General features: G+C 39.8%; 1 protein-coding gene across 1 annotated transcript in view; it reads right to left on the reverse strand.

Moving 5' to 3' along the window:
* The window catches only part of lmln (leishmanolysin-like (metallopeptidase M8 family)), a 34,800-nt gene extending 30,719 nt beyond the window's left edge, over positions 1–4,081 (reverse strand). Inside the window, exons 1-3 of the mRNA XM_037686644.1 lie at positions 3,751–4,081; positions 2,815–2,915; positions 901–931 (exon numbers count right to left, since the gene is read on the reverse strand). Coding sequence (XP_037542572.1) covers positions 901–931; positions 2,815–2,915; positions 3,751–3,879 — 261 coding nt within the window. The 5' untranslated portion in view covers positions 3,880–4,081. The remainder of the gene's footprint in view (positions 1–900; positions 932–2,814; positions 2,916–3,750) is intronic.
* Between the last annotated feature and the right edge of the window lie 7,102 nt (positions 4,082–11,183).

Genomic DNA, 11,183 nt, shown 5'->3' on the forward strand with positions numbered 1-11,183 from the left:
TTTACTGAACACGTCATTTATTTGACCTTTTCCATTCATTAAGAAAAAATGGTTTTATTTAAATGCCTGGTGCTTGTAATAGAAATAAAACTGTTTAATCATATTTGAATTGTTTTTGTAAATGTATTTAAATGTAAATGAGATGGGCATGTGATATTACAACATATTGATCGCAGACTTGTGAATCGAATCAAAATCATATCGTGACAGATTGTGCTAACGATCCAAAATCACATTTTTGGATCGTTAAAAGCAGCTGAGTAGCTAAGCTACGAGCTAAGCTACGAGCTAAGCTACAAGCTAAGCTACGAGCTAAGCTACAAGCTAAGCTACGAGCTAAGCTACGAACTAAGCTACGAGCCAAGCTACAAGCTGAGCTACGAGCTAAGCCAACAGGCCGACCTCGGGAAAAAAAACCTCCGTCTTGTCGAAGCTCCAAAATTCACGGTTGAAACTCGTGCCTTCGTGTGAAAAGTTGTTTTTCTGAAAATACAAGCTGAGAACTTGTTTACTGATTTTTTTATTACAAGTTTTCTGTGACAAATGCTAAAGAGCTCAAACCACACCGAGGGTTCACCATTTTGACAACCATAAAAAGGAGAGACAGCCCGTGTCACGTCGAGGGGCCTCCCTCCCATTTTTCTTAACGAGACACGCTGCTCGCTCCCTCACTGTCCATCCTTCAGTTCAAACAGTCTTATACTGCCATCAAGTGGGCAAAAAAGATACTCTACACAAAAATTAACCAACACTTCTTCTTAAATTTGACAATAATTACTCGTTGTTGTCAAACTCCAAACAATATTATCGTTTATCACAAAAATTTCTGAGACAACTAATCGGCCAGTAAAATGTGTTATCGTGACAGGCCTAAGAGAAAGGTTGCAGGTCTTTGCTCACCTTCACTAGTCTCCGTTTGTCTGCAGAAAGCCTGTGGACAGAAAGAACACTTCAGCTTGTGATGGAAAAATCACCGGGACTTACAGAGCTGCTTGAGTTACAGAAAAACTCTCATTTAGAACGTCGCTTCATTCCACAGAAAAGAGGAGGTCGAAACTGCCCTCAACACTCAGAGGTGCAAACTTTGTGATTCGTGCCGAGCTGAAATTCAGTTTTCAGTTTCACAAAGCAGACCGAGTGTGATCACCGTGGGTAGAGCAACTTCCGACCCAAGACTTTCAGGTAACTGGTCCCAATCAGGACACTTCTCAGTGGTCTTAATGTAGTCAGTGCCGCAACTTAGAACTTTGTCAAATATAATCAAACTTTTTAATTTTATCATTCAATCTAAAAAACTCATCCAAAGAACTCCCACTGTAGTTAAAAATCTTCCCATTATTATTTCAGCGTAGGAAATAGCTGAACAAAAAGCTTGTGAATTCTAGTTCCGCTGGAAGCCCCGCTCCTGCTGTCCAGCACCGAGGCCGCAGTGGACGGGACTCAGGACTGTGTGGACTGACACCATCAGGACCAAGTAGCACCACGTTACCATGTCCACCAGGTGCACGTGTAATACATAGAATGAGTCTGGATTTGATGAGACATCCGTTAAACAGTTAATATTACAAGAAGCTTCTTATTAACTTTTAGGCTTTACCAAGTCAGGCTGAGAGGACAGAGCCTGCTTTCAACAATATCCCTGAAGACACGCAGCTTTGCTTTAATATTTGTAATTCAACACATCCAGTAGTTTAAAAGGCAAAATGAAGAGAGTTTGGAAGATTGTCTTTTTCTTCTAAACTTTGGTATTAATTAATTAATTATTACCGTATTTTCCACCGTACACGTCGCACCGCCTTATAAGTCGCATCAGTCCAAACATGTTGAATAAAGTGGAAAAATCCATAAATATGTCGCTTCACTATATATGTTGCTTGCATTATTAATTAATTAATTATTAATAATTATGTATTATGCATCATCACTGACGCGTCGCGTGTTACATGTCAGTGCTGACAACCCGGACATGTGGGCCGGTGTTGTCGATACGGGAGTGTGCCCGGGAGGACTAACAAAAATTTAACAAGATTAACACTTAAAAACTTTTTTTTGCTTGAAACTATGGTAAAAGTGTGTCAGTCCAACTTTTCCTTAATAAATGCCGACGGTCACATCAGCTGCATTTCAAACGTCTTCGCTGCCTCCGTGCTCCGGGAGCACAGACGGGGAGGAAATCAGGAGGAACGCTGCGCATTTCTTCAAAAGTTAACAAGATAAGCAGATAAAACAATTGTTTGTTTGCTCAACATTATAGTAAAGGTGCGTCTCAGCTGAACTTTTACTTAATAAATGCACTTTAATGGTCCAATCAGCTGCATTTCTCCAGGGCGGCGCGGTGAAATGCAGCTGATCTGATGGTCGCTCCATGAGAGCTGGATGAAGGAGGCAGCTACGGCAAGCTGAATGTTTCATTAATAGACACTTTTACTTATTAAATGACACAATGGTATGTCATACTGCTCAAGTGCCATTTAGCTGCTGAAAATGTTCAATATTTTCAGTCAGAATGAATGAAAACTGTCAATCTCAGACAAACAGTTTATAAATATGGAAAAAATCCATAGATGCATCGCTTCGGCGTATAAGTCGCAGGCCGTGCAAATCATGCAAAAGACGCGACTTAAAGGGCAATCGATACGTACATCATATATTACATCATACATCATCCACGCGTTATGACTTTGGTCGTTGTAAACACGACTTCACAGCTGTTTCACAGAGGAAGTGACAGATGTCTGGTGTGGTGGCACGGCTTCTGCAGGACGCTGAGCTTGTTGCTGTTTGTGCAGCTGAAGGAGTCGATGCACAACTTACTGATCAACGCTGCTGTCGTACATGATCTTTATCTTTAACTGAAGCTCGTCAGAACTTCTTTTGGTTAAGCGATCAGGCTTCAAGTGCACTTGATGAATCACCTGCAATAAACAGCAGAAAAACAAGAAGAAATCAAACATCTCTGGAGCGTGAGCAAACTTTTTACTTTGTTTTGTTATCCAGCGGAAGGCTCAAACTACACCATGAAGCATGCATCTATACTGGACATGTAACTACAGTAGTTAAGAAATAAAGTTACTTTTCCTGCGACTTCTCGTTACAGACGCCACTTTTATTGTGAAGAGATCTAACCGGAAACAGTAAGTTAAACTTAATTCGAAGCTCTAAAATAAATGGTCATTTATGTTCTAATGTAAATGGTAAGAAATCCAGAAGCAAAAGCATTAAACATGTCTGACTGTTGGGTTTTAAAAACTACGTGAAACAGTCAGCAGCTCATACAAAAAATAAAAAAAAGTTATCGTGCCTTTATTTTGAAAACACGCGACCCGGAAACATTACTTTAGTTGTTGCTGGGGGAACACAGGCTGACTAACAGAAAACTGATCGATCGATTGTTGACTGTCAGGTTACTGTTGCTGGGGGAACACAGGCTGACAAACAGAAAACTGATCGATCGATTGTTGACTGTCAGGTTACTGCTTGAACAGAGTAAAAATAATCAATAACAAATGATGGACGCGCAGAACTAGGCTAGCTTCTTGTTAGCCTGTCAGCAAACTACAAGTCCAAAATAAATCTTGCACAAAAACAACTCTTCATCATGCTCATGCAAGGCTGACAAGCAACATTATTTGTGAATAATGTTTTAAAAAGTGAACTAAATTAGCACTTCAGTTAGCGCCGAAGCTAAGGCGCTACGTAAGAGGGCAGCGCGTGTTTGGCTCCAGTGAAAGCAGCCGAGCCGAGGCTCACCTCGCTGGGAGAGGGAACTCGGTGTTTGCAGGCAGCGTGACAGCTCGCCGGCACAGCCAGGAGGGAGAGGAGGCCGAGGACAAACCAGGACACACACGGCTTTCCGTCGCCGCTTAGCCTTCGCTCCATCCTCCGACCTGCCAGGTAAACGGGGCTCGGTAGCCCGTACTCAACAAAACCTCCGCCGGTCTCGGTCCGGTCCCCTCCGTGCTCGTTTCATTCATCGCTTGCGAGGTAAACGAGAACTTGTTACCATCCTGCAAAGTCGATGTAGTGTAATAACTCTTGGTATCAGCACCCGCTGGTGGGAGGCTTTGGCTGACAGCCGCTCCGTGTCAGCTGAGAGCGCGCCGGGGCTCCGAAGATCGTCTGTGGTGAAGATGAGTCACTCGGAAAAAAGAAAAAAAGTTCTTCTTCTTCTGCTTGTTTGGCTTTATGGCGGTTGGCAGACCAACTGTAAGGTGCATTACCGCCACCTGCTGAGCTGGAGTGTGGACGGAGATAAACAGGAAAAAATATATAATTCTGTCAAATTAATTTAATAACGTAACTAAATTCTCTCTACTAAGTTTGTATTTTTCAAGAAAATAATAATGTGCTCTTTAACTTTACTGATATCACTACTAAAAACATCCCTAATTGTAATTTTAATATTAATTTATTTATTTTTGGGAAAACTTTCTTTCTGGTTCACACCCAGGACGTTCCATTAAGACACGTAGAACCGTTTCAGGGAGATTACTGGTACATTTGTCACACAGTCCTGTTGCATGCTTTCCATTTATTTTAAGAGATTTATTAAGACCTGTGTTTCTAATACGAGGAATTATTGATTCTAATTTCCTGTTTCTTCCTGTTTTCCTTGTATATCCTACCTTTTTCTGAATGTTGTGTAAATGTCTTCCTGTATCAGTAAAGTCCAGGTTTTCATGCCATATTTTATATTTTCTTAGTATATGTATTTATTATCAGTTTACATTCATCTTTACATAATGCTATTTCATAATGAACATTTGTAGATTTTACTACCTGTTTTGCTAGAATGTCTGCGCCTTCATTACCCTCCACTCCCACATGCGCTGGAGCCCAAACAAAGTCTACAGATATCTGCCTTCCATCAAGTTTATATAGAATGTGGTAAATCCTGTTAATTATGTCTTTTCTTTGTGAGTTATTTGATTTGATGCTTAATAAAGCTGCCATGTTGTCAGATGCAATTACATATTTTTGATCATTGTGTTTTTCTAAACCCATGAGTACTGCTAATAATTCTACTGTACAGACTCACAAGTTATTTGTTGTTTTCTTCATTTCCATATTTTGGTTTGGGATGTATACTTCTGTTCCAGTATGTCCTGATTCTTTTGAGCCATCTGTAAATAATATAAGTTTATTCATATATTGTTGATGGAGGAATTGTTGTACTAAAAAAATTCTGAGGTATGTTTTCCTTTATTTTTGATTAATTGGTGCAAAGATAGATCAACAAAGGGGTTAGTAAATAGCCGATGACGAATGTTAGGAAGAATAACTGTTGGACATATGTTATTTCATGTAATCCTGCATTCTGAGCTTTTATATTCCCTATCCAGCCAAAACTATTGATATCTGTTTTCTGATGCTCTCAACATTCATGTAACATATTATTAATTGGATGAGATTGTCTATGTCCTTTAACAGTAACCCAATATTCAATCAACCTTTATTTCTACAGGTAAATCCCATTGAGCCTCGAGGACTCATTTACAAGAGACCTGATTTCAACAAAGAAAGATGACAACAATGGACAACAGCAACAATAGACAGTCATAAAAGAGGCATACAGATTTTTGTTTTTACTAATTAAAATACAAAGTAAGATGGGAAAAAATGTAACAAAAAACAGCTAGATTCTGAGGCGAATGTAGAAAACTAAAAACAGGAACATGTCAGCATTGGTCCCTGCCAGGAGTCCAACAGATTCTTAAAGCCACTTAGAGAGGTCAAAGGTCAAGAGCTTCAGGTCTTTTTGTAAGATATTCCAGGAAACAGGAGCGGAGTAGGAGAAGGCCCTTTTGCCTAGTTCAGTCCTCACTGAGGGAACACTGCAGGTAATAATGTCCTGAGAGCGCACGCTGTAGCTGCACTCATGCAGAGACATGTAGGAGGAGATGTATGAAGGCAGCAGACCAAGAAGTGATTTAAAGATGAAAATGTACCAGTGAGAGAGTCTGCGTGAAGTTAATGGTGTCCAGTTAACCAGTGAATACTGGGTGCAGTGGTGGGTACGATAATCACAGCCAGTTATGAATCTTAGTGCACCATGATAGACAGCATCCAACATCTGCAGCATCCAACATCTGCAGCATCCAACATCTGCAGCATCCAACATCTTCAGGGTTCTTGTAGGAGCGTTCATGTAAATAATGTCACCGTAATCAATGGAGGGAAGGAAAGTCACAGATACAAGGTGTTTCCTAACATTCAGAGTTAGATAGGATCTGTTTCTGAAAAAGAAACCCAGTTTAACTTTCAGTTTCTTTACCAAGTTTTCCACATGGAGCTTAAAAGAGAGATGTGAGTCGACCAAGATACCCAAATATTTATAGGAATCAACAAACTCAATGGGGACACCATTTGAGGATAAAATCGGAGGAAGAACTGCTGGGACCAACTTCCTATTTGAAAAGAGCATCCCTTTGGTTTTGTCGGCATTTAGGACAAGTTTGAGGCGAAACAAATCAGTCTGGATGATGTTGAATGTGGATTGCAAAAGCTGGAGAGCCTTATCAACAGTTTTAGCTCGACAATAAACAACTGTGTCATCAGCATAGAAATGTATGGATGCATCAGGGATGCTCTGACCTACATTACCTACTACCTATATTACCTATGTAGAATGTAAAGAGGGTGGGTCCTAAGACTGAGCCTTGTGGTACACCATTGTTGACTGTTAAATAACTGGAGGAAGTACCATTATGTTGAACACATTATACTATACAATATACTAACATTTGTTTTAGTCTTCTACTTTGTAATTTGTAGCGGCATTTCCCCCATTTCAACCTGCAAAGTTGCAACTGGTGATGTTCTTATAGCTCCACGGCATATTCTAAGTGCTTTTGATTGCTCTCTATCAAAAAGCTTTACATTTTTTTCTGCTGCTGCCGAATAGCTGATACTACCATAGTCCAGAGTTGATCTGATAAGAGATTGATATATATATATATATTTACTAATGATTTCCTAGTTGCTCCCCATTCCCTTCCTGCCAAACATCATAGTATATTATTAACATTTTTACATTTTATTCTAACTTTATCAATATGTTGCTTCCAAGTAAGTTTTTCATCAAAAATAATACCTAAAAATCTTATATCTTTAACCTGTTCAAGGTATTCTAGAATTGCGCCGCTCCAGGTGGCTGCATGTTGTTGCAGCTCTGTTACTTTCATTCTGAGATTTTGCTTTTGGAAACTTTAATTCCTCTTTTTCTGGATGTAAATCACATTTTTTTGGATGATTGTTTCCTCTGGTATCAGATGCTGTGCAGCTGGAAGGATTTTTACTGAAAGTTTTGTAGTTTTGGACATTTGTCATGATGCGTAACCATGGCAACAAGGCAGTTTCTACAACCAACAGCTGATTAACATCTCAAAAGCTCAAATAATATCTCAACTACAGCCCCAACTCTCAAATGAGTTGAAAAGGATGTTCTGTGGACGCATTCTCATCTACCTGCCAGCTGTGCTCGAGTGCCTGACCACTGAGATCCTGGAACTAACAGGAAACACGACTCATGACAGCAGAAGGACAGGATCATCCATCAGCACCTACAGTTGGCTGTCCGCAGTGACGAGGAGCTCGGCAGACTGCTGGGAGGAGTGACCATCGCTCTGGGAGGAGTTCTACCCGACATTCAGGCGGTCCTACAGCCCGGGGGAACCGAGAGTCCAGCTGAGTCTGGGTGGACGGATCTGACGCATCTGCAGCCAGTTTCTTAGGATCCACTGTGGGATGGACCTTTACAAGAGATCCTTCCTGTCTACAGCCATCAGCATCTATAACATCTCTTAATGAAATGAGGATAACGAGTTACAACAACAAATAATTTCCCTTTGGGATTAATAAAGTATGTTTGAATTGAATTGAATTGAATTTAACCAAATAGTTTTAAGGAAATAATTTTATGTTTTTTAGAAAAGCAGATGACCTAAGATTTTGTACTTGAAAGTTTAAAGCCCCATTTATTAGACCATACTTCAACTTCTTTAATTGCCTTTTGCATTTTATTCCTAATATATTCTAGATTGCGACTTCGAAGAGAGAGCTGAGTCAAAAGGTGAAGCTCTCAATGTGCCGGTCGATCTACGTTCCCATCCTCATCTATGGTCACGAGCTTTGGGTTCTGACCGAAAGAACAAGATCACAGATACAAGCAGCCGAAATGAGTTTTCTCCGCAGGGTGTCTGGACTCTCCCTTAGAGACAGGGTGAGAAGCTCGATCATCCAGGAGGGACTCAGAGTAGAGCCGCTGTTTCTCCACGTCGAGAGGAGCCAGTTGAGGTGGCTTGGGCATCTGTTTAGGATGCCTCCTGGACGCCTCCCTGGTGAGGTGTTCCAGACACGTCCCACCGGAAGGAGGCCCAGAGGAAGACCCAGGACACGCTGGAGGGACTATGTTTCTCTGCTGGCCTGGGAACGCCTCGGGATTCCCCTAGAGGAGCTGGACCAAGTGGCTGGGGAGAGGGAAGTCTGGGCCTCCCTACTTGGGCTGCTACCCCCGCGACCCGACCCTGGATAAGAGGAAGAAAATGGATGGATGGATAATTCCAGGATCTATTTTATCAAATATATCATTGATCTTTAAGAACAATACTGGGCTACATACACTACCTTGAGGAGTACCATTATCCACAATATAGTTATTCGAAAATTCCTTTCCCACTCGTACTTAAATGGTTCTTTTTAATAAAAAATTTCTTATCCAATGAAATAGCTTTCCTTTCACCCCAAGTTTTTCTAGTTTTATTAATAAACCTTCTTTCCAAAATGTATCATATTTTTCTATATAAAAAAAAAATGCAATTACTGATTCTTTATTAGCTTGCACTTTCCTAATCTCAAATTCAAGACATAAAACAGACTCCATTGTATTTCTCCCTTTCCTTAATCCATTTTGATTTGGTGATAAAAGATTATAAAATTCTAAATAACATTATAGCCAGGGCAGCACGGTGGCGCAACTGGTAGAGCTGCTGCCTCTCAGCGAGCAGGTCCCTGGTTCAAATCCCGGTCCAGGGGCCTTTCTGGGTGGAGTTTGCACGTTCTCTCCGTGCTGCGTGGGTTTTCTCCGGGTGCTCCGGTTTCCTCCCACAGACCAAAAACATGCATGTTAGGCTGATTGGTAACTCTAAATTGTCCCTAGATGAGAGCTTAAAGCAAATGGTCTATGATTTGATGGATTAGAAGGATCGTTACCTGGTTTTAATATTGGAATTATGATTGAATTTTTCCATGAAGTTGGTATTTGACCACTATCCCAAATTAAATTAAACTAAATTAATATTGCTTTAATAGAATTATCACCCAAATGTTTTAACATATCATAACAAATATCTGTCCCAGGGGATGCTTGTTTAGTATTTATAAGAGCTTTTTTCCAATTCAAATAATGTTATTGGTCCATCTTCCTCCATTGACAGGTTTTCTGTTGACTATATTTGGGTGTTTTTTAATGTCCCTCAACTTCTTAACATTCTCTGACATATTCTGTGAACTGTGTGTTTTAACCAGAGTTTAACTAATAATTCTGCTTTATCTAATTTGTTTATTGCAACGGTGTTTTCTTGTTTGATTATTGGGATTTCATATTTCCTGGTTATTCCATTCATCTTCCTCATCATCCTCCACACATCTGATAATTTTGTTTCTCTCCCTATGGTAGAACAGTATTTTTGCCAGTTTTCTTTTTTTGCTTTCCTTATTGTTCTTCTAACAATTGCTTGTTTCCTTTTATAAAATATGAACTTTTCAACTGTATGCTGAACTTTAAGTTGTTTAAATCCTTTATTTCTTTCTTTAATATCTTTTTAACATTCCTCATCCCACCATGGAACATTCTTTTTAATTCTACTCCCTGTACTTTTAGGAATCGTTTTATTTGCAGTCTGTATAATTATTGTTGTTCATTTTTCATTTAATTCTTCAATATCTTTAATATTTTCTTTAATCATTTCTCGACTTTTGACTTCAGTCATATTTTGAAAATGTATCCAGTTTGCTTTACTAAATTGCCACCAAGGAACTCAAAATGTTTTTCCTTTAATAACATCCGTTCCTGTTTGAAGGATTATTGGATAATGGTCACTGCCAAGTCATGTTTGGTTTATTACTTCCCACTGTGTAATTCCTGCAGTGTTATTTGAGGTAATTGTTAAATCTCTTGCTGTTTCTGTGTTCTTTGTAATATTATATCTTGTCCCTGTTCCATTATTTATGCACACCAGTCTGTTCTCTTCAATGAACTCCTCTACATGTCTTCCATCTTCGTCTGTGTGATCACTTCCCCAAACATTACTGTGAGCATCTCCACACGTACAACTGTCCCCTGCTCCTGTCCTCGTACCTCGTACATGGATTATAATTAATGATTATTTCATCCCTACCTGTCCATATTTTAATAGTAATGTATTCAGGACGGCTGTGGCTGAGTGGTTAGAGCAGTCGTCCTCCAATGCGAGAGTCGGGGGTTCGAATCCACCAGCAGTCACATGTTGAAGTGTCCCTGGGCAAGACACTGAACCCCCCACTGCCTCTGATGTGTGTCCCATCAGTGTATGAATGTGATAAAACGCTGATGAATCTCTTTAGAATGATTTGTTCATTTCTCTTTGTAGAGATCTAGTATAGAGCTGTATGAATGGGTGAATAAGGCACAGATTGTTGTAAAGAGCTTTGAGTATCTTGAAATAGATAGAAAGGTGCTGTATAAGTACAGAGCATTTACCATATCTTCTTTTCCTACATTGATGATACTGTGACTTATTATTTTGTACAAATGTCATTATTCCTCCACCCCTTCCATCATGTCTGTCTCTCCTGATGCAGTGTACCCATGGAAAACACAATCTAACTCTGGTTTTAACCAGGTTTCTTGAATACAGATAATGAGGTTCGTCTTGTAGTTGTGATACGTAATGTTTAAAATCTTGTCCATTTGTGATGAGACTTCTTGTGTTCCAGTGAAATATTTTGATGTCCATGTAGAAGTTCCACGTTCTGAGTGAGTTGGTGTTACTCCTTTACCCATCATGCTCTCTACTGCTTCCCAACCAAGGTCTTTCACATCCAGATGTTTTTCTGCAGCCCTCACTATCATCTTAATCTTTTCAGTTTTCTTTACAGTCTGAGCTGAACAGTTCATCACTTCCACCATGAATAGTACAAACTCT

Source organism: Nematolebias whitei, chromosome 13 (assembly GCF_014905685.2).
Source record: "Nematolebias whitei isolate Nwh7 chromosome 13, NemWhi1, whole genome shotgun sequence".
Classification (NCBI taxonomy): domain Eukaryota; kingdom Metazoa; phylum Chordata; class Actinopteri; order Cyprinodontiformes; family Rivulidae; genus Nematolebias; species Nematolebias whitei.